Consider the following 22,840-nt stretch of genomic DNA (forward strand, 5'->3'; position numbering starts at 1 on the left):
TTCCTATTTCTTAAGGACATGACTTTCAGATAGGAAGGATCAGGAGACACTTTTTCAGGCCGGATTCTTCTTTTGTCCTCCACTTGTCTGGTTACCACAAAAACTTAAGGACACACAACACACTATGCAGAGATATGCAAAGTTTGCATTTAATAGTTATTTAGTAAACACCTTGCTGGTGGAAAAATACAACTTTATGTCTGCCAAACTATGTTATCTTTTTTATTTTCTGTTGATTCAGCTAAGGAAATAGGGACAGTTTTTTGCAAGATGCTGCTAGTAACAAACTGCATAAAGACACAGTACATATGTACCACTGGAATTCAGTCTTGTTATATTAATTTGCTAAATCAGATAATTATTACAAGGTGAATGTGAAATCTGTTTAACTTTTTCTTTTGTGGGTTCTTCTCTGAAGACACAAGAGAAATTACTATGCAAACAAGAAACCCACTTAAATTTATAGAAAGAAATCCCCTGTATTTTAAAAAGAAATACCTGTGTCTGCTACAGTAATATTAAAATAACATTTGTGAATGTGTCACAGTTTACATGAGTGCTGTATGTGTAAACTCCCCATAAAACCCTGAGAAACATAGCAGATGTTATGAATAACCTTAAATGTCATAAAGAACAAACGAATTTTACACTTTTTCAACTGAACCAGACTATAAAACATCGATTTATAGCACCACCCCTCCACTGTTGACATATAAACACGGGCAAGCAATGACAACTCTAACCCAGAACATAGGTTCGATTTAACAAGTGTACCGGTAATAGCAACTGTCTTTCCGTGGAATCATTGATTTATGCCAGTGATAGTGGCCGTGCGTGCTTCTTCGTTGCTATGCAGAGAGCAATCACCTCTTTATCTCGTAGGGCGCATATCTCAAGAGACCCATTATGAAATACTTTGCTGAATCCACGGCAATAAAAACCCTGCAGTTCGTACATAAAAGAGCAATTCTTTCCCTTTAACATTTACTAAAATGCAGTCAATCACCGATCTTTGCAGTGACTTAGATTCCCACACATATCCCAAATTGGCAGATTTACATCCGCTGTTAAAAGCACACGATGATCACCAATGATAATGCATAGATAATGCATTTACTCAGGAAACACCTGAGGAAGGCTTATGCGATATAAGACCCGATCGGGACGTGTCCTGAGAAACATCAACATGAGATCCCTACCATTGGTCATCGTGCTGCTGTGCATGTTGTGTGCGGCGCAGGTTCAGACACAGGAGAGCGCCAACACACTGAAGCTGTGCGGTCGAGCTTTTCTAAGGGCAGTGGTGTTCAACTGCGGAGGATCCAGGTGGAGAAGATTTATGGGAGAAGAGGATACTTTCCCAGAAGGTCAGTATGGCCTCACCTCTATTTTCCTTTTTAAATTCATCTAACCTAAATTAGAGACTTCTAGTAAACAAATATTTTTACCTCTTTGGCAGTCAACAGAGAGGCAAACCTCCTAAAGTGGATAGATGAGTCAGTAATGGAACGTCAATTGCGGGACCAAAACGCGGCCTTGATGAGAACGTGCTGCCAACAGGGTTGTCAAAAAAGCGACCTGTCCATGCTCTGCTAGAGCAGAGGAACATCTCAAGGAAGTTCTCAGTCTGTCACAGTTACTCCTAATTTGGCATAATCTCTGTTGTACAGAACACTGTAAGGATGATGTCATTTCTGAGTGCAAAAATGTAAAAAAATAATAAAATAAAATGTAAAAAAAAGCACACTGTGAGGTTTGGTTAAGATTTGTTTTAAATTTCTTTACAACTATTTAAAAAACAGAGCACAGAAAGAGAGAATTCACTCAAAGTAAATAGCGTAAACAGATGCCACGCCAAACAGAGAACTGTTCTTGAAGAAGTGCGAGGCGAAAGTGTCATTAGACGTGTCCCAGAGACAGCGGCTGCTGATCTGCATGCTTTGCCCGGTGAGCTGGCCGATGTGGACCAGGATGACAATTTTGTATCTGGGGATCATTAGTTCCTTCACGCGGGCTCTTATTACCTGGAAGAAGAGTCAGTCTGAATAATGGAGAAATTTAAACATGTTTAGAAAGAGTTGCATCTATTCTTCATTTACCTCGCACAATGTTTTGGTCATTTTTTGAGACCACTCTACTTCATATTTCTCCTCTTGGAGGTAACTGGTAAGGACGTCTTTAAGTATGTCTGTGGCAGCGTTGGCAGGGAAGCGTTTGTAAGGTCCTGTGGTGCGAAAAAAGCCAGAAAACATTTATTACTAACAAAATTCCCATTTTATATTTGTCTAGTAGTTTTGATGGTGGGGTAAAAACATGATGGATGCATGTGAACAGAAGAAAAAATCATATTTTTGTCCATCTCAATTTATATCCTACACAAAACAGTAGGCCACTCTTTACCACTGTGAGGCTGAATTTTTACTTTTCTGCTTAAAATGATCAAACAAAATATATTCAGTTTATTTGTCAGTTCTGTGATGCCTAGAACCTAAAACTCAACCCCAGTTTTGTAGGCAATTAAAAAGGCTAACTCACCCATCTGGTAGGTGTTCTCCATTGTTGGAGCAAGGCGAGCATTGTCATCATGGTGGCCCAGTTCATCAATGTATGACACAGTGCTTATAGAGCTGAAAGACATAATCATGCTGAAGAGAATACCAGGACAGATGCCATGTAGACACACTGGGACTGACGAGCAGTTTCCCCAACCAAACATGCTGCACTGGGAATGCTGTTTTGAAAATCATTCTTAACCTACCAGGAAGCTAAAAAGCTAAAAGATGGACACTGGCCCATATTACCTTAATAGTCTACTCACTCCTTAGTCCTGCCAGGCACCTTGACTACCCTCTTCTCTTTCCTTTGCTGTTTTTCTTTATCGGACATCCCCACTTCTCATTATTTTTGGTTTCTGAATGACCTGAATGTCGCACGTAGACCCTAACAAAGTACAAAAAAATGCGCTCATAAATGTGTCATTTGCGTTCAGAGTCACTAGACCGAGTTTTAAAAGTAGAGTTTTTAATTACAAAATCGATTACAGATTATAAAATTAGAATACTGAGCCAAATTACCAAATTTACCAGCCTTGAACTAAGCCGAACCAGTCGTCTGATATGGCTTGGTGTTGTTATGGAAACGGTACGGCCTGTGGGAGGGGTTTCCGGTGAAAGGCTTGTTGAAGTCTCGCGAGGTGAACGACCGAGACAAGCTTGGAAACGAGAGGCTGAGTTCATTACATTTTACAGTAGATATAATTTTAAGGCTCACCTTACCTTACGTTAAAGGCAAAGTTGTGTACCCTTTTCATCTCCCATCTTCTTCCCTTTTTAACGTTGTGTTGTGGTAAACTATTTCCTGTAAAGCACTTTGGGCTCATGTCAGTAAAAAGTACCATTTCTGAATATTTCTTGCTTGATACCCCGCATTTTATTAAAGGAGGCCAATAATTATAATAACAGTTACAGAGGTGGCAACAATATACCTTTTTCACAAACGTTATACTGACATGAAAAAGATAAACACAGGAGCTACAAATAATATAATAATATCATATAACACAATAAAAAAATATAATATTCATGCTCTGGCCAGTTTATGCACAGATCCTTAATTTATGTGATTAGCAACACCTGTGTTTTACGGCAAATAGCTACTTTGGAAAAAGTCTATCCTTGAATGCATCCTTAAAAGAAACATATGTGGGGGGAAAACACTCTTCTAAGATAGGATAAGAGTGTATTAAATACATTTTTAAAAAGAATATGGAATAGATGAAAGAAATACTAAAAGATAATTACATCAAATTAAGATAACTATTAAATTAAAAGATAATGATTTGTAAATAACTGGATATGAGTAAATTAAGCTTTTTATCTATATCTATGTATATTCTTATAATACAGTTTATTTTTAACTAACTAGGCAGCTCATTCTCTTTTTCATCCTTCATCCTGCTTCATAAACTGTCATCATGTACAGGAATAAGACCATGACGGGGTAAAAAAATTCCCATAATCCCACTAAGGATTGTTTTTGTAGTTGCTTGGGAGTGTTTATTTATATAACATGATGACTGATGATGATGATTTTCGGCCTATTTGACCTCACTATTAAGTTATGACAGACAATAATTTACAGTATTGCTGAAGCGCCAGGATGTACATTTAATGTTACGGGTTATGTGCCTGTAGGTGTTATATTTTTACATCTTTGAACAAATGAGAAGGAGATAAATGACTCTTATTTCCTCTTCTTTATTACCAAGTAAAACAGGTATTACATTATAATGACTTTTTTTTTCATATATTTACTCTCAAAATCTTTGGATGGGAAATTTACATGAAATGTTTGCATATTCTGATCCTAATGCAGTGAAAGAATACATACAGCCAAAAAAGTTGTAGAAAAAATAAACTTACAGAAAACCTCTGGTTTTGGAATATTAGTGTACACTCAAAAATAAGGCAAAGAAAAATATAAGCATATTCAACAGAAGAAAAACAAAAGTCGTTCTTACTCAACCAAAAAAAAAGCCATGTTTCTTTTTCTAAGGAACTGAATTTCGCCCGAGTCCAAAGTGTGAGTCAACATATGGAAACGCTCTGTAAAAAGGTGAAACACACACATGTGACATGAAGCAACAATTTGTTTCATGAAGAAAATTGAAGGTGTGCTTTTGTGTGCAAGTCAAACACAGGAGGATGTCAAACACCTATATCGGATGCATGGGATGGGTACGTCATTGAACGCATGCCAGATTTGATTGACAATGAGTTTCTGAAGGTGCATCACCAGCAAAATAGAGAATGGAGGCGCAAGTGAAGGCAAAGGAGTCTCTTCTCAAAGCACACTGATACAACAACACACACATCATGACCTCACTGAAATGGATAAAGTGGTATTGCATTGATAAGACCGGCGATGGACAGGTGCAGATTTCATGCGCCACTGTTTGGAGTTATTCATCAACACCTTTTCTTTTTTTTTTCCTCTTTGTTTTTTTGTTACAAGAAACCCACGTTAGATGAAGAGAGTGTTGTGTGTCGTTACGCAGAACCAAATGCATTATGAGCGCTGACATCAATAAACCAAGAGACGATCACAGACACGTCCATATGCTCAGAGAAATATTTGAAACATAGCTTTTTATGTACACTTTTTACACTTAAGTCTTTTAAATATTGCTATTAGAAAATGATAAAACATTTATTCGACATGGTGGGAAAAGGGAGAAAATAAAGCAGGGAAATAAATAGTGCTGTCTTTTTGATAGACACTTCTTTTCATTGCTCTGTGATGTCCTCCATCAAAGATTATTGTCAGAGTTTATAAGCAGCATCAAAGGCAACTCCTACAATCCATAGCCCTGGTCCCTTTAGATTTCTCTGGAAACTTAAAGGTCCTTTTCCTCAGTGTATGGCACTCTTGCATCTCTAGACTTTCTAATATAATTTCTGGATAAATTACCCAAGCTGTCCCAGTGAAAGTAGCAGCTTCACACAAGCGTCAGCACAGTATAATGCAATTCTACCCACAAAACACCACCACAAACTCCACCTGTGTCCTGTAATGTGAGACCTTTGATGTATCTCAACATTGCACTTGCCCTTTAGTGGTAATTCGATGTGTTTGTTGTGCACCAGGTCACACTGCTCTAACTCTCTGCCAACACGACTCGTTAATGGTAAAAATGCTTCCAGTAGTAGTGTTTAAAGGCTGTGTGTGTGAAAGTATGGCGTTATGTATGCGCTTCAGCCCTGAGCACAGTCTTTCCAGCACATCAAGTGTGGTTTGTAAAGAAACTCTTTTGCACTCAACAAACTGAGGCCTGATTTTTGACTTTGAAATGACCAAAACTGCAGTTCCTTTAACGTCCACTCGAGGCTGCCTCCAAAAATGAGTCAATCCCCATAAACTAGGAGGTGGGGAAAAAAATCGACACTGCATATTATTGCAGTATTTTATCAATACGTGAACACCAAATATCGATATTTTACGAAATGAATGAAAATACTCTGAATCCACCGCCTACTGGTGTTGGCCAGAAGGGCCGATGGCGCGATATGGCAGCCTCGCTTCTGTCAGTCTGCCCCAGGGCAGCTGTGGCTACAACTGTAGCTTGCCTCCACCAGTGTGTAAATGTGTGTGTGAATGGGTGGATGACTGGATGTGTAAAGCGCTTTGGGGTCCCTAGGCGGGACTAGTAAAAGCGCTATACAAATACAGGCCATTTACCATTTACCATTTACCAATACTACGAACAAAAGCACTCAGCTCAACCACCATCATCCTGAGATAACGTTAGTTAGTAAACTCACGTCTGTGAAGACATCAACAGATATGTGACTTTCACCCAACCGTCTGGTGATATCCACCTTTAACATTTACAATTTATTAAAAAAGCCTTTTCATTTCCAATGACAGTGGTGTCCTCAGTGGACTAACTATGCCACTCGTTTTCTGCAAGGCACCACCTCTGTTAATAGGAACTGGACCCGTCGTGCATGTGGGTCTTTTTGATTATTTTCGGAGCCATCTGCCAAATGTCCTGCTGTGTTGCACATCATGTCCTAGAAGTCTCTGCTCTATATTACTTGAATGAACCTACAGTGAACTTAGCCCGCAACCCTGTCATCCAAATATGGCCACAAATATAGCCCCAATAATCCAAAACACTCACGACGACTATAAATCAAAATGTAACTTTGCTAACCAAGTCAAAATGGTTCATTCAGTCTATCCATCCATCCATCCATTCGCTTCCGCTTATCCTTTTCAGGGTCGCGGGGGGCGCTGGAGCCTATCCCAGCTATCATAGGGCGAGAGGCGAGGTACACCCTGGACAGGTCGCCAGTCTGTCGCAGGGCCAACACACAGGGACAGACAACCATTCGCGCTCAGATTCACTCACACATTCACACCTAGTGGCAATTTGGATTTTCCAATTAACCTATCCCCACAAGCTGCATGTCTTTGGACGGTGGGAGGAAGCCGGAGTACCCGGAGAGAACTCATTCAGTCTAAGGAAGCAAAATAGCATTAAGTTTGGATCTTGGTTATCGTGGGCTTATGATGATTAAATGGATCGAGCATACAAATCATAGAGCAAACAGTTTTATTTGCTCGAATTATTCCGCCCTTTATTGTGACGAGTTTCCCTACAAAATCGAATTTATGTGCTAGAAGGAAATGATCACGACCCACGATCAAATTGTTCCCTAAAGTTCCCAGGACTGAGGCGCAAACATAATTCCGTGTCAAGAGCACCTTAGGATTCATAGTGCTGATGTTCTTCCAGTGCTGCAGGTCATTTTAAACTGTCACCTTTAATCATAAGACAGATAAAAGGGATATGACGGTGTCAAAGCTGTCCACACAGAGGAATACATTCTGCTTGGACAACAATCACGACAGTCGCACATGTTGAAAATAAACAAAAAACATCTGATTTAAAGGTGGCAGTGCAAATCAGACAGCACCATGTGACTATAACTAATTGGAATACATCTGCAAAGCAAACCTATGTTAAAACGTTTTCCATCTTTTCCACCTCGTTTAAGATTGTTTTGTCATACAAATTATTCACATCATCTTTAAGAGTGCATTCGAAGTGATAACCCGTGAAACAAGAGGAAAATAGAACAAATAAAGCTGGATCACTGTATGAAATCTACAATTATTTTTAAGTTAACAAGAACATAGACTCGGGGTTTCCCTAAACGTTACTCTATATAAGCTCATAAGTGTTCCAAGTGCACAAAACTAATGACTTGTATTTACTTGCATAAACTCAGCAGCAGTCAGTTGACCGAGAATGTCACATTTCACCTCTTTGTTGTTATCTGTTACTCTAATAAACTCCAGCCATTAAATCTAATGGCTCCTAAAGATAAATTTTCAAATGCACTAAACATGGGATGATCCATAGTCTTCACAGTCAAAAGCCATTGATTTTCTTGGTTCTGTTCGCAAACAGGTCCGCTAATTATCTGCCAAATATTTCCCTGTGAAACAAAATAAGACATGTCAGATAGTTGGGAAGTGTCCGTGTGCATTTATATAAACAAACCACAGACTGAAAACAGTCAGCCACTGTTTCTGATGCTTAAACTGACCTGCAGCAAATCTCTTTTTGACCAATGATAGCCGGTAGCCAGTCCCGACCAGCTGGATGTCACAGCCTGACAGAGTGCTTCCTTCGCTTGTGAACTGGACTGCCAGCTGGGAGGGTTTACAGGGACCCTCGATCATCTGGAACCGGCCCAGGAGAGCCCCTACTCCTGCCAGACATGTGATATTTGCGTAACGGGACCAAAAGATTTTACTTTTAAAATCCAAAGAAGAAGAAGATGAAGTAGAAATTAAAAATGTTAAATATTATGAACATGGCAAAAATGAATACTTGCCTCCATTCTCAGACCTGTGAGACAGGCTTAGGATTTTCCATTGTATTGTCTGCTGCTCCGGATTCCTATATGAGGAAAGAAATTCCATGTTACATGTTACTCTCTCACATGTAGAATAGAATAGAATAGAATTCAACTTTATTGTCATTGCACATGCACAGGTACAGGGCAACGAAATGCAGTGTACTCTAAAGTATGTACTCTAAAGAGTAGATATAATAATACTATGAATGCAGTGCATATCAATAATACAGACTTATATAAATACAGAGTATGAAAATAATGTAGCCTAGTTTCTACAAATAGATGGTAAAAGGTAGACGGTTGATGCACTAACATACACGTCAGTTTGCTCAGTTTACAATACTAGCTCGGCCTTAGCCTCTCAATACGACCACATACTAAGAGTCCTTGTCATCAGGGATCCTCACCAGGTGGCAGGTGGGATCATGGCCTGTAGTTTGGCAATGCCTCCATCAACAGGAACCAGGAAGTTGATGTCGTGAAGCGGCACCGGGGCAGCCAGAGCCTCCGTGTTGTATTTGTAGTCTATTCTAAGGTCTATGTTGGTGCCATCGCCACGCCAGCTCACTGCCAGGTTCAAAGGAGTGGACTGGATCCCGTCTGCTGAGACCTAAATGGCAAAGACAAAGAAGACAGTGAGATAACTGGATAGATAGAAAAAATCTAAAAACACATCCGTGAATATTAACGGATATTATATACCTGATACTTGATCATATCCACATTGTAGTATGTCGCCTGAGGCTTCTGTTCAGCCACTTTCTTTAGATGGCTAATCAAGTTTGGCATATTTACCCAGAACTCCTTTCTGTCTACACTGTCTGTAGTGGAATCACTAAGGGATGAGAGGAACATCTTTGATTCAGCCAGCATGAAGTAACACTATGAATCTCTTTTGTTTGGACTGTAAAAATGGGCAACTGTCCGCTCCAGCATATGTGTTTGTCTGTAATCTTCATCTTACCAGCACAGCAGCTGTGGATTAGGGAGGACCTGCTCCAGTCGGTTGTAGTTGCTGATGCTAAAAGTGAGGATAGGTTGAGCTGGGTGGCTTGCAAAATGCCTGGTTATGCCAGCGGGGAAGGACAGCACCATCTCCCCTGTGATCTTCACAACACATCTGAGGCAGAGAGAGGACTCAAACTAAACAAAATATAAAGCTCACAGATCCCTCTCAGTATAAAACCCCTGAATACAAAGAACTGTGTACCTAATTAGGCTTAAAACAACCTAGCCCAGTCTGCCTTAGAAATATTCCCCTGTCTGCCATTATTAGCAGTGCATTGTTTCAGTTTTAGCATAAATCCATGCTGACATGATGTCAGTGCATTTTTAATGTAAGCCTACTTGCTGGGGTCAGCGCCTTTAAAGTAGGCATTGATGGTTTCTGTGAAGGCAGCTGCCACTGGCAGAGTGTCTTGGGGTCCCATGGTGAGTGGACTGGGACCTCTGGAGCACCCTAAAACACACATAAACACAAGTGACACTGCTATAACATCTCCTTATAAAACCGTAGTTGGGTTATATCCAATGTTCCCTCGAATTTTTCATGTGTCTGAGCGAACACACAAACTCCCTGAGCGGTCCCTTGGAGCACTGTGAGCGACATCAGACGTGTGTACTGTGGTCACGCTGGCATCTAATCCATCCAAGTTACATGGTTTATTAAAATAATCAAATTACAGCATTTACATTTATGTTACACTACTTTTAATTAACTGCTATAGCTCACTTACAATGAAAATTTAAAAAAAATCTAGTCATTGACCTGTGTAGTATGTTAACACTATTGGAAGTAAAAATAACTTGAACTCCAATTTTGAAAACACAACTTACTTTTTTCTTTTTCTTTTTTTTCATAAAGCTCTGACTTGTATTATGAGTTTGTGGTCTGGGAGAGAGTCCTGTCTGCAAAATATAGTATATAATGACCAATGTTGGGCAGTTAATTATATAGTTACTTCTTCAAAAAAGTAACTGAGTTTGGCAAACAACAAAGTTTTTTGCAGCTATTTTTTTTAAATGCAGCCAAGGAATTTTTAAACAAACATTTCAAACTATTTACAGAACAATCAGCTGTTCTGCATCAAATTTGATGCCACACAAATTATTTGTGCCACTCCGCCATCACTCCTAAAACTTCTCCCGTTTCTTAACAACTAGATGCCACGTTGCCATATCATTTTTTGATTGGTCGACATGGTACTTTTTTGGACAAATAGGAAAGGGGAGGGGGTGGAGTTTGTTTTTGCTCACAGGCTTTCAAGCCTTTTTTCTTATAAAACGCAGTTTTTACCGTTTCTTCCCGCAGTAAATATAAACAACAATAGTATTCAGCAAGGAAACCAAACATTGCATATATTTTTATCATAACTCCGGTTTTACGTGGCCTATCAACACAATTTAAAAACTGGTATAAAGTCCACACTTTTTCCGTCTATTGTTCCGTCTGTCCTGCTCACATCTCCAATGGTTGTACACGTTGTCATTAACGTGGCTTCACTCCACATCAGCCACGCCGCTTTGCTCGCTAAAACACTGGTGTCGGCACATAAGGACGCTGTCATAGCCTGTCAATGACGTTGATTAGCTGTGTATATACGAATGTGAATCGCATCATTGGTTGGACTATGAGATAAGGTGGCATCGTTCTAATCCCTTACGAAGCAGCCAGTCACTTACTGACTAACACTGCAAAACAGAATTGTTAAACTATTGATTTTAATTTCAATTCAGGTTAGATTTTTTTGTACGCAACACAGATTTTCTGTGCGCAGAGACCGTGCCAGCAGTGCGCAATTGCGCACGTGCGCAGCTTAGAGGGAACATTGGTTATATCTTACTTGCCTGAAGGTGGGTTTCACACACAGAGGACAGAATAGTTCAAAAACAATTAAAGCAAAGCCAAAGCCTCGATCATGGATCTGGATTCTAAGTAAGTGAGCAGGAGATGGGGATGGGTGGCAGCACTCTTGCGGACACAGCCAGTAAAGAAACGGGGCAGGTGCGTACAGTGCATGCACTGGTGTCACTACAGCAGCACTGTAGCTCAACTCACCTTCAAAAGCTAAATAAAACCTGCCGTGGTCAAACCATACCAGAGGCTGCGAGGCCTCTGAGTGAGCAGAGACATCAGGAAGAGAGAATCATGGAGAGGGACAAGACTGTGAGGCAAGGACACGATGAGTGACAGACAACATGTGGACTGAGATGCGCAGCTAAGCCGCAGAGACGAGCATGACAGCCATCTTGCTGGTAGCATACCTGTGGTGGACAAGTTGAGGTCCCTTCCTAAAGTTGGGGTGGATGCTGCACTCTGTGAGGTAATGGAGGAGATTGATGAAGAGCTCTCCGCCCGGGCCAGGGGGGCAAAAGGCGGGGGGCTGCTTGAAACTGGCGGACTGAACGGCCGGGTCTGGAGATGTAACACAAGTTATTTTGTTCGGAATGAAAAAACAGTCTCAGGAACAAAAGATAAATGAGGGGGAGAGAGAGAGGGTAAAAGAAAAGAACTTTTTCCACATACCAGGTCTGTGATTGGTTTCCCCGGGGGCAGCTTTGGTCGGGAGGACGGACGAGGAGGAGGAGGCGGAGGGACTGGGCTGCCTCGAGACTGAGGTGTGGTAGGACGAGCTGGAGATGAGGGGCCTGTGGCACATACCAGTGTCTGTGGTTAGCACAGCCTTCGGTTCACAGTGACGGAGATTTTTATTGCCGCACTTCCCTTCTATCAGCTGTGTTTGGAGAGAAACTGGAGTGCGAGACTCTGGTTGGTTCTGGCATGAAATAAAATTGCTGTTGAGATTTTTGTAGGTGTTCTTCTGATTCACGGGGGAAAAAAAATCTGTAGGAAGACGTTACCGCTTGATCTCTGTGCTGATAGAAAGCATCCTGTAATTTTCATACTGGTCTGATGTGGGATGCTTGTTCTCTGTATTCACCAGTTGAATGATGGTATATGTTAAACACGACCATTTAAGCATTTTAATATCAACATTATATTTCCTTATATTTCTGGAAAGATAAGACCTGTTATGCACTACAAACAAAACGCTGTCATTTCACAATCACAACACTAGATGTCACTAAAGTTTGACCTGCTCATCTCTGTGATTTTTATTTTTGTGGCTGTGCTGGTGGCCTCGTCATTCTCACCTTTTTCAAAGCAAACAAAATTAAAGGACACTGCAGAATTTAAATAAAAAACATTAATCGTGCTTGGTGTAAATAAATCTCGAAGAGGCCACTGTGCGTGTTTGCAGCAACACAAGAGTACTCACTGCTGCCTGAGTAGGGTCCCGGGGAAGACATGATAGATCTGTAGGTAGTTGGAGGAAGAGGAGGTGGCGTGCCCCTGAAGCTTGGTGTCAGCTCTCTGGGGGAACCCACAAAGTCTGGTACATCTTCTCTCAGGTTTACACCTTCTGGAGTCCTCTTACCCCCTAAACCCCCAAAGACCAGCGGAGACGTGACTCCAGCACGAGGGGATCTACGCTCCGCTGGCAGAGGAGGCACAGGGCTGATGGGGGCAGGGGAGGAAGAGTACTCTGCAAACTGCAGCACCTCCTCATCAATAGCATCCTCTTCAGGGCACCCAGGAGGGGAATTAGAGGGGGAGAATTCTGGGGGCAGAGGAGGGGCTGGTTCATCTGGAGGAGGAGGTCCGAGTAGGATGGAGGGAGGCGAGTCTGGCGGAGTGAAACGAGGAGGAGACCCAGGGGAAAACTGCGGAGGTGAAGGTGGGGGTTCGTTTGGAGGTGGTCCAGGTGAGAGGCAGGGGGTGGAGGGGGTGGATGAAGGTGTGTCTGGCGGAGGAGAGTCCGGTGGCGGAGGTGGAGCCGGTTCATCGGGCGGTGGGGGCCTGTCATCGGTGAAAGTAACCCATCTGGGAGACATGGTGTCCTCACTCGTGGGTCCAAAGACGTCGTCTAGGTCGGGGGCAGGGGAGCCTCGGTAAGAGGCTGGGGAGAGGACATTCAGGTAGATTGGTGCCGAACTGCGAGCCGCCCTCCCGTTGGGTAGATCGGCTGCAAAGAGTATATTGGAGAAGTGAGATCACAGCTGACTGATCTAACTATATTCTTGACTGATGTTTGAAAATAAATTTACCAGCAGATTCTGAAGGATAGCCGTAGTGACTTCTCGATGGAATGTTTTTTGGAGGGAGTGGAGGCGGAGCTGCGACAGGTGCAACGATTCAAGGTCAGCGCAACTTCATTAGAAACACGAATTACAACAGAGATAAAGTTCACTCGTGTTTGCTCACCCCCTGTTGGAAAACTTCTGCTCAGCTGTGATTCTGATCGGGGTCTAGAATCTCCCCACGCGTCCGAAGGTACCACTGTCATTGGATAAAGGGGGGAACAGTGTCACCTTTGTAAAGGGAGTTTATTCATTTGGGTAAAGTTATGTCCGATCAATGGAGGACTGACCGTCATATCTGGCATATTTTCTCTGTAAAGGCAGCTCAAAGAAGGCAGGAGTGTTCTGTGACAGCCTGTCACTGCAAAAAAACACATGCAACAAGTAAAAAAATAGCACACATAGCTGCTCAAGGGACATCCGAAGCAGAGCAATAGCATACCATCTTAATGAAAGAAGCGTTTAATTTGCCAACATTGCTAAAAGGATGACAGACCTTTGCGTCTCTGGGGCAGGACTCGGTATCGGGGTCGAGCGTCTGGGTCTAGCGATCTCCTCACCTATAAGAAAAATAACAAAAGCTCAGCTCCTGCTCTGCTGAGACTACGGTTATGTTGTTCTGGTTAGGAGTGGAGAAGTCCCATCCACCAACTGTTCAAACCTTTTGTTCACAAGTGGCAGCCAATCAGAAGAAAGTTGGTTTAAAGGAAGAGATGCTTAAAAGGCTTGTTTCAGACATAGAATTTAAAAAATGACTACACAGAGGCTTAGAATAAGTTAAATAAGGATTATTTTGAACCCTGAATCATGCAAAGCTCCTCAAATAGCTGGGTACAGAGCATAATATATCCTCTTTAATATGCGTGCAGTAGCAACGTGGTTATGAGCACAAGTACAGGAATACGGGAGGAATTTTGAAAAGCGATTTTTAGAGATGTGTACTTACAGGACAAGTTCCTTTTTATCTGCCCCTGCAAAAAAAAAGAAAAGTAAAAAAAAGTAATCCAAAAAAAAGAAAAAGTAAGGCTACAGATCATATTATACACCGTATACAAATACACATGATCTTCAGTCCTTTAAGATGTTCTTCTTTCTTATTATATCAAAACACAGTACGATTATAGGAAATCTAATTTGTGTATTACTCCTCTGGCTTAAGTGCTCTTCATCAGTCTTGATAGTTTTGGTGTGACTTGAACAGAATTGGAGACATCAGCTTGAGAAGTCTGTGCTTTGTCTAGTGCTGCCAAATCGTAACTACCAGCTCCATTCGAAAAATAAAAAGCATCTGAAAAGCAGAAATGCCTCCTTTCAGAAATGATCATCAGAAAAATATACAAACTTTCTTGTGAGTCTTTTCGTGAACGAAGCACACATGCTAACTGTGTCAGTCAGCAGAAGGAAGTGTGCATCTACCCGTGATGGGAGGCTCATGCTGACATGACAGCATGACAAGGTGTAAACATTAATGGCGCACCCCTTCTGCTGAGCTGTGGTACATTTTTTTGGAGCTTTGAGAGGCAAAAGTCAAGTGTCACGTATTCAAGAGAAGGCGGAAATTTCTCCGGTCGGTATCTCTGGTGGACAAGGCAACTCGCTAACTAAACAACGGATGAACAGCACTACAGCCTGAGATAAAAATGTTTCTCTTTATTTTCTGCATTTTACAGAGTAAGGCAGCGGAGATCAGAAAGCTGCATTTGGGGCTATCAGTGGTAAAACAGCCAGCAGAGGGGAAACTTACCGGACTGCGTCTCTGAGACCAGCAAAAAGGAAGAGAGAACAGACCTGGGTCAGAGAGTGAGTGACAAATCAGTCAAATGGACACTAACTACACACACCGCATCTCTTTACTTTAACCGCAAAGCCTCAATAATGCAGCATGAGCCGTAACTCCCTGGAGATTATGCGGACAACACGAGCATCACCTACAATCAGCACGCACACAGCCTCACACCGAAGACAGCAGGGTCTCTAGATCAACGGGTTTGGAACTGTATGTGTGTTAGGTTTGCTTTGCATTATGTAACGCACACGCTTTGCCACAAAGGTTTAAGTAAAGCTGTCGCTGAGCAGGAAAAAACTGAAGGAACAGAAGCAAGAAGAAAAAGAAAGTTGTGATTTTTTGTGAGGCAGTGAGGTTGGGAAAGAAAGTGCATGCAGGGGAAAAAAAACGAAAGCCAGCGAAGACAGTCTACGAGATCACTACGACAGGAGGGAACACGTCATCAAGCGTTTTCACCACATCTCACGCCATCTGTCAGGGTGCTGATACAGATGTGAAAATGTGTGACAGGCTTACCGGACTTCTCCTCTACAAGAGGGCAGCAAATAAGTGAGAAGAAAAGACAAGCGCAGGCAGAGAGTCAAACAGATTTGAGAGAAATTAGCAGCTGCTAAAGTATATGAACTGCATTGAGCGTGACTATTGTGCTCTTCGCAACTGTGCAGCAGAACAGGACTGCAGATCAGCAGCACTCACCAGAGACGGGGACAGCGCCAGGCCTCCCACTGACGCTTTCAGCTCGTCCATGGATGGAAGCACACACTTGGCACTGTCTGACACCAGCGGCTTGATCTTAATTTTGAACTTTTTTTTGCTGTCCTCGTCATCCTCTGAGTCGCTGGACGAGAAAAAGTGCTTTTCTTTGGAGGCTGGTGAACACTTGTAAAGGGCAAAGAGGAGGAAGTACAACATGCTGTACAAAAATGCAGATAGTTCAACTTTCTGTAGCATTTAAAGCAAGGACAACGGTGCAGGACAGGAGTGAGACATCCATTCTGTGTCCCAGTTACCAGTATTACAACTGCTGTAACTGACACTCCTTCTCCGCCTCCACTAAATCTTCCTGCTCAGGGAAGGTCTCCACAGTGTCAACTATCTATGAATCCAGTTCAAACATATACTCCCACTGCTGACACCTGTGGGAGCAGAACTGAGCGTCAGTGGTTAATGAGAACTGTGGTTTAGCGACAACTGTAAAGCCGGTTCGACGTAATGTGGCTGTGTCCGGCTGCCTTGCAGCAGGGGTGCACATACGCAGGGATTTGGCCTATTTAATGCTGAGAAGCACTCAACCAATGAGTCACAAAGCCAAACAGATCAATAGTTTTTGCTGGCGAAGACTCCTAAGTGTGCTACTTCTCCTTCCGACTAAAAGGATATCATCACCCTCGTCACCAGGCCGGAGGCTGAAGCCCTCCTCATCTACATCAGGAGAGGCCTGCAAAAGAGAGACAGCGAGAGGGAAATGGTGACGGTCATTTCTAGCCAATCACACACACTGTAACAAAGCCACCCTCAAACTCTTCAGCAGCGCATAGAAATGTAGATTAGATTTCACAGATGTCTTGCTGGAGACGTTCCACTTGCTAGATGAAGCTCCTGCTGACTCACAGATTATGCACCGCCATAACTCACACACGTTTGTACCCTTTACTCGGTAATTTTAAACCTAGCGTCACATGACACTGATTGCACAGCACAGCACTGCAAGTATTTCCAATGCCAGAGCTGCAGAGTGCATGCAAAAAGAGAGACAAAGAGAGAAAATGTGCAGGTGTAGGCTGTGGATACTTACATATCTGTCCCAATCAATCTCCCCATAGAAACCATTGGGAGCCCCGTTGGCCTTTTTCTATCAAAACGGAGATCATAAAGAAGGCAAAACGATAAAAGCTTATGACGTTATACTAAAATTATTTTAATATCAAAAATTATATTTTTTTTAATATACTTTTATATTTTTTTAATGTACCATAATCAGAATAAATTATTGCTGCAGGCCCAGTTCAGTTAAATGTAATTTTATTCATAGCACCAGTTAACAGTCTTCCCAAAGTGTTTATATGTCCAGGTAAAGAAAGAACCCAAATGAAATTTTTATCCCCTAAAAGCAGCACTTGGAAACAGCGGTGCAGAAAAACTGCCTTTTAACAGGAAGAGACCTCCAACTAATCCGTTTAAATCTTGTTAAAGTCACTGTGCTGTAGTTTCCTGTTGTGCTGTTATAATCTCCTAGGTATAGTTTCCTCTGTTAAACAGTCACAAACACTTAGAGGGCCAAAAAAAACCAGGTAAATTAAAGGAAACACTTTCATTGTGTATGTACGTACGCTTCCTTTCTTTCCACTTCCACTTCCTTCTTTGTCAGGTGAGCTCCTGTTTGACAAAACAAGCAGATGGAAGAATTAGGTACCAGTATACCAGTAGATTTTTCTTCATTTGTATGTGGTTTTAAAAAAGTGGGTCCAGGTCTTGTTTTAAATTATTTAATGTAAAATACCCATGTTGTAGTACCCAGATTATTTTTGGTATCTTTTGCAGGTAGCGCATAGAACTATAGCACAAAATTTCCTATAATTTTATAAATCCAACAATAACTTTATTAGTGTCGTAGAAGTAGTTTGGGTTGTTTTACATCTCTATGCATTCACATTCTCAAACCAATGAGTTCTCAAAGTGTTTTAGGGATTTTCTCCTGTTACCAGTGAGTGTCTGAGGAAACTCACGTTGTTTCTTTGTCCTTGTCTTTCTTTCGTAAGCCCAGGGCTTTCCTGGTTCGGTTTTTCAGTCCTAGCATAGAAACACACACAAGAAAGGAGCGCGTGAACATTATCATTAAGAACTCATTTTAAGTTGTTATAGCCAAATATAAAATTAACTATATAGACATTAAAATGCACTTGAAAGCAAATAACAAAGAAGAGTAATGGGCTGGGTGTATAAGAGCCTGGGGATGAGTACGGGCTAGTGGATACAGAGAAGTTACAGTAACCCCAATACGGAGATAAAAATTAACGTATTGATTTGGAACAAACCCCAGGCAATCTGGAGAGAGCCTCCACATAAAACGAAGCAGTGTCCCCTTAATGACTATGTAGGCTGTTAAGAAAAAATGAACAACCGTTGATCAATGTGTTCACTTCATTAGCACGATTCAACAGCGCAGCCAGGGATCTAGTACAGCGTCCCATCAGCCAAACTGAATGCCAAAAGTCCTGCAGCACTGTCGGCTGGCAACATGCAGCGATGCAATCAGAACGATAAACACAAAGAAAAACGTTTTTTCTGTTTCACCTTATGGTGATTTTTCAAAGGTTTTTGAAATGATTAGGACACAGAACATGCTGTATGCAAATGTAATTTGGAGCACTTATTATCAACTGACAATAAAAATAACTGGAGGTTGTTTAATGATGCTCCATGCTGCAGGAGTGTATTGATTTAAAAATTACATCAAGTCTATAGCCATGCGAGCATGCTAACAGGTCCGTGAGGCTACCTAGGCCCGACTAATAATAACTTTAGCTTAACGTGCATTTACAGTGTTAGCATTCTGATGTTTGGAGTTCATCACATCTATTAACATGTTAGCACATTAAAGCATAAATGTTAGCATGCTAACATTCTCTAATTAGCAACACAAAGCGGAGAGAATTAGCTAACGTGCTGAACAAAAATTCTCTGGGTGTTATCTATGAAGGCTGTTTGCTGGTATAATTAAAGATAAAGTATTCTTTTATTTAATGAGTGAATTAATAGGTCAAAAGTGCTCCAGTCCAACATCACTGGTCTAGAGCACTTAGTCACAGTAATGAATCACTTATTCTGGCTCATATTCTGGCTCAATAATTCAACGTATTTATATTCCAGAAAGTGCAGTTAACCAAGATGAGTGACTTTAGGTACTTTAATGTATTTTGACTTGCGTACTATTACACTATAACATATAACTTTTCACTTAAATAAAAAGTCTGAATAAGTGTAAAGTTAAATGTACTCCACTTAAAAATCTTTGAAAGACACCTTACACAAATTCTGACAAAGAGCACAGTTTTCTTTAAAAAAAAAAAAAGTCTGTGTGTTTGAGTGCGTGTGCACGCATTTTCTTTTCCCCCCAAATAAACAACCGACAGGTTTGCATAACTGTGTTTTAGAAGAAGTGAGTGCAGTTGATAGTCAAATCCAGAGCGACAGGGACACGTGTGATGAACAGTTGGGAGGATGAACATTTTGTGCCACTCAGAAGCAGCTGATACCGTTTGTGTGTTGCTCTGCTCATCATCCCTTTGTGTAATCTGCATGCTGTGCTTAAACTGGATCACATTTTCTAAACAGACTTACTGCTTTTAATTATTTTTTTGTGCCTTACTTTTTTAATTCATGTCACAGATATTCTGTCGTTAAGATAAACACAAAACAGAAGAAACTCATTTCAAAATTAAATTAATTCCGAGTCACTGATGTGGTGATTACCTTCACTCATACTTAAATCCTAACAAATATAAATGTTAATCAGTAGCATTCACATTCTTCTGACAGGGTCTGTGATGTGACGTATTAGTGGCTCGACTGGCAAATATTATTCCTGCATCCTGTCTCTTTGTTAGTCAATCACAGGTCTGTACCACGATTCTTCTCTCCAGTCCTAACCTGCATGTGACATTGTTGGTAAAGATCAGTCCCAACACTGATGAGTAACAAACCTGTTGAACGACTACGTATGACACACTGAGCGAGTACAAGAGGTCTGGTCAGACTGACTGCAAAGCGATGCAGATCACACTGTGCGTCACAGCAGGACTGTGTTGTTTTTGTAACCCATTTACAGAGTTTGCCTGAGGAGAGCCTCATTAAACAGAGGCATCATACTAATTAATGATACTAGCTGTAAATATAGTTGAGTTAGGGTCTCCTTCTTGCCAACTCACAGACACACAATCTTTAGACACGATTCTGCAAAACATTTCCAAGGACCAAAGCGATGGATTCACACGTCACCCTACTTACTCACAAATAACATGTTCTTCACATTACTGCTGATAATTTAACTATGTAACTTCCCTATAGTGCCATTATTCCACTTTCAAAATCGAGGATTAAAATTCAAGTTATTTTGGGTTTTTTTTACTCTGCACATGAAATACAAATGGATTTGCATTTATTGGTAATGTGCTACAAGACTTTCAGCCTTTTTACAGCTATATCATTTTCTTAATATGACCAAATTTAACCTCAGGTATCCTTGCAGCGTCTGTTCTGCAGCTTGTAGTCTCTTCTCTACTATATACTGTTGTTCTACATTTTACACAGTTAATTAGCAGATGATGCAGCTGGAAGCTCAAGAAGAAAGCTACACACTGACACAGCTATTTACAACAAAGGAAACTGCATCTAGGAAAGAAGATAAGACTAAAGCTGTAGGAGAAATGTTCACAGTGGAAACTGACTAATGTTCTTAGACAAAGTATTGTCAAGAACGATGCCTTGGATTCACTGTCAAGTTCTTTCAGACTATGACACAGTTTGTATAAACGCAAACCTCGATAAACAGAAGAATGGCGCCCATAATTTGTGTAAATCCCTAAAACAAACAGCTAGTCAGCTATCTTGGTTGTCAGTTGCGTGTAGCGCAACTAGCATGCCGCTGTTGCCAGTGACACAGAGGAGGTTTCAAATAAAGAAGGAAAAAGAACAGTTCTGCTCTGATGAGCGGTTTGAACAGGTTTTCTCTGCTTTCTCTTCACATCTTATCCTCTGACTTTTGTTCAGTATTTTAGATATTTACAGTTTCTTACAGTATCTTAACTTTATGTTAGCAGACAATAAATTCTGCCCTTTCCACAACGTCCATCCTTTCCACCCACTCCCTTGGTTTTCTTCTTTTTACGCGCTTCCAGCCCTATCTCAAGTAGGTTTCAAGTTTCTGCAAGTTGATTTTTATACACTCCTGATATTTACTCCTGCCTGGAAGAAAAAATCAATTTGATACCTTATGGTATGCCATGGAAAATGATCAGCGGGAATTACAGTGTCTGAAACTTGTAAAACTAGTAATGTGGCCTTTAAAGCATAAACTTCTAGTACAAATAGGCCACCTGGCCAAGAATACTGCCCACACTACTGCAATTAATGATTCTGATTTATAGAGAGGACCTGCACATTTTATCTTAAGCCCAAGAAGCATATTACTACACCTATATTTTAGCCCAGACCTCACTAAATGTCACTAACTACATGCTAACACTGTGTGCACATGTAGCTAACAAAGGCTACAGTGAGCTTGTGACATCTGTGTGAGTTTCCTCCAGCTTATGAACCGAGTACAATATCATGTTAGGTTGACTGCAGGCCCTCTGCTAATAATAGCCACCTTCCATTACCACGTAGGCACAAATGGATGATAAAGACCCAGCATCACTCATGCAGAGCAGGATGGTTTATAATGTACTTCACCTAACTGTAGGACAGCATCCTTTACTTCAGTTTATATGAGACATGCACTAAATGCTCCGAGACTGAAGGATCACCTGATAGCAACAGCTAGTAGTAATGAATGAGTACAGCTACTTGGAGTGGTCACATGTCTCCTTACATACACATTTATATGACATAACTGCAAGATTAGCATGCATGCACACACACACACACACACACACACACACACACACACACACACACACACACACACACACACAGACATACACACAAACACGCAAAAACAAACACAAACCCAAAAGGACATTACTCTGTACACACTTTACCACTGTGAATGGCAGCTCCCCCCTTTCTACACCACAAACATCTTCTCAGGCATTACAGCTACCTTTCTATAAATCTTACACACACACACACACGCATACGCACAAGTACTCACAATAGCCACATTGTCACACTGGTCATGCATACAGCTCAGTCGTACCAGAGGTCCGCACGGCATGACAGATCACATCACTGCATTCACTTTTTTTAATGGCCCAGCAGGACACAAGAGGGCAGGAGGAGGACGCTGAGAAACAGGACGTGGAAAATAAAAAGAGTGCACACATCATTTACCTTGCATCATGATCGCAGATTTTCATCCTACGCTGCCCTCTGGATTGCAGGCGGGCAGAAATGGAGGAATCCGACCGGTCAAAAGATGCCTGGGCAGGGCATAGCTAATTCTGCACAGCTCCCCAGCGAAGCACGATGTTGATTTCCTCCACCCCCGAGGGCCCGACTCCCAGACACCCGCACGGGGAGGCGGGGTGGGAGCTGCAAGGCAGCAGGAGCGGTGAAGGACACGGGGAGAAGAGACACCCGAGGAATGCGCTGCAAATCGGGAGAGGAATAGTGGTCCTCTCTGTGTGCGTTAGGCCACAGACGGCCGAGCGGCACTGACACACGCCATCGCTGAGAGGGGGGATGCTGAGGAAAGGCAGAGGGAAAAAAAAAACAGAGCGCTACAGAGAGATAGAGGGGCAGAGAGAGGCAGAGAAAG

At 41.6% G+C, this 22,840-nt stretch overlaps 3 protein-coding genes across 5 annotated transcripts; 1 reads left to right on the forward strand and 2 right to left on the reverse strand.

Annotated features, from left to right (window-relative positions):
* Positions 1-1,186: 1,186 nt before the first annotated feature.
* On the forward strand, positions 1,187-1,596 carry LOC102797227 (relaxin-3-like). Its single transcript, XM_087831744.1, has 2 exons — positions 1,187-1,376; positions 1,460-1,596. The coding sequence occupies exons 1-2, from the start codon at positions 1,187-1,189 to the stop codon at positions 1,594-1,596; spliced, it is 327 nt and encodes a 108-aa protein (XP_087687870.1).
* Positions 1,597-1,754: 158 nt separating this feature from the next.
* On the reverse strand, positions 1,755-3,164 carry dynlt5 (dynein light chain Tctex-type family member 5). 3 transcript variants are annotated; one of them, XM_006786884.1, is made up of 5 exons: positions 3,075-3,164; positions 2,819-2,940; positions 2,536-2,627; positions 2,100-2,224; positions 1,755-2,024 (listed from the first exon to the last, which is right to left on the reverse strand). In XM_006786884.1, the coding sequence occupies exons 2-5, from the start codon at positions 2,884-2,886 to the stop codon at positions 1,821-1,823; spliced, it is 489 nt and encodes a 162-aa protein (XP_006786947.1). In that variant the 5' UTR covers positions 2,887-2,940; positions 3,075-3,164; the 3' UTR covers positions 1,755-1,820. The 3 variants fall into 3 exon arrangements, with proteins under 3 accessions (XP_006786947.1, XP_035762050.1, XP_006786948.1); XM_035906157.2 differs by having other exon boundaries at positions 3,088-3,159; XM_006786885.3 differs by having other exon boundaries at positions 3,084-3,134.
* A 1,076-nt stretch (positions 3,165-4,240) lies between these two features.
* Positions 4,241-22,840, reverse strand: sgip1b (SH3GL interacting endocytic adaptor 1b). The gene is made up of 23 exons (XM_006786886.3): positions 22,414-22,840; positions 18,087-18,150; positions 17,691-17,736; positions 17,156-17,212; positions 16,741-16,798; positions 16,057-16,232; positions 15,877-15,888; positions 15,319-15,330; positions 14,521-14,545; positions 14,071-14,134; positions 13,865-13,935; positions 13,699-13,773; positions 13,542-13,610; positions 12,713-13,459; positions 11,959-12,080; positions 11,697-11,847; positions 9,780-9,891; positions 9,397-9,552; positions 9,135-9,267; positions 8,840-9,042; positions 8,409-8,473; positions 8,118-8,282; positions 4,241-8,006 (listed from the first exon to the last, which is right to left on the reverse strand). The coding sequence occupies exons 1-23, from the start codon at positions 22,421-22,423 to the stop codon at positions 7,984-7,986; spliced, it is 2,616 nt and encodes an 871-aa protein (XP_006786949.2). The 5' UTR covers positions 22,424-22,840; the 3' UTR covers positions 4,241-7,983.

The sequence above is a fragment of the Neolamprologus brichardi genome, chromosome 18 (genome assembly GCF_056152115.1).
Source record: "Neolamprologus brichardi isolate AB-2024 chromosome 18, ASM5615211v1, whole genome shotgun sequence".
In the NCBI taxonomy this organism is placed as follows: Eukaryota; Metazoa; Chordata; class Actinopteri; order Cichliformes; family Cichlidae; genus Neolamprologus; species Neolamprologus brichardi.

What these genes read in the sequence shown, in the direction of transcription:
- sgip1b (XM_006786886.3), bottom strand. An exon ending in CCTGCCCCAGAGACGCAAAG is followed by an intron (nt 13,936 to 14,070) that starts GTCTGTCATCCT and finishes GTTTTTTTGCAG; the next exon opens with TGACAGGCTGTCACAGAACA. An exon ending in GGAAACCAATCACAGACCTG is followed by an intron (nt 11,848 to 11,958) that starts GTATGTGGAAAA and finishes TTACATCTCCAG; the next exon opens with ACCCGGCCGTTCAGTCCGCC.
- dynlt5 (XM_006786884.1), bottom strand. Translation starts at nt 2,886, where the DNA reads ATGTCCGATAAAGAAAAACAGCAAAGGAAAGAGAAGAGGGTAGTCAAG. An exon ending in GGAGAACACCTACCAGATGG is followed by an intron (nt 2,225 to 2,535) that starts GTGAGTTAGCCT and finishes TTCGCACCACAG; the next exon opens with GACCTTACAAACGCTTCCCT. An exon ending in TGACCAAAACATTGTGCGAG is followed by an intron (nt 2,025 to 2,099) that starts GTAAATGAAGAA and finishes CTCTTCTTCCAG; the next exon opens with GTAATAAGAGCCCGCGTGAA.
- LOC102797227 (XM_087831744.1), top strand. Translation starts at nt 1,187, where the DNA reads ATGAGATCCCTACCATTGGTCATCGTGCTGCTGTGCATGTTGTGTGCG. An exon ending in TTTCCCAGAAGGTCAGTATG is followed by an intron (nt 1,377 to 1,459) that starts GCCTCACCTCTA and finishes CCTCTTTGGCAG; the next exon opens with TCAACAGAGAGGCAAACCTC.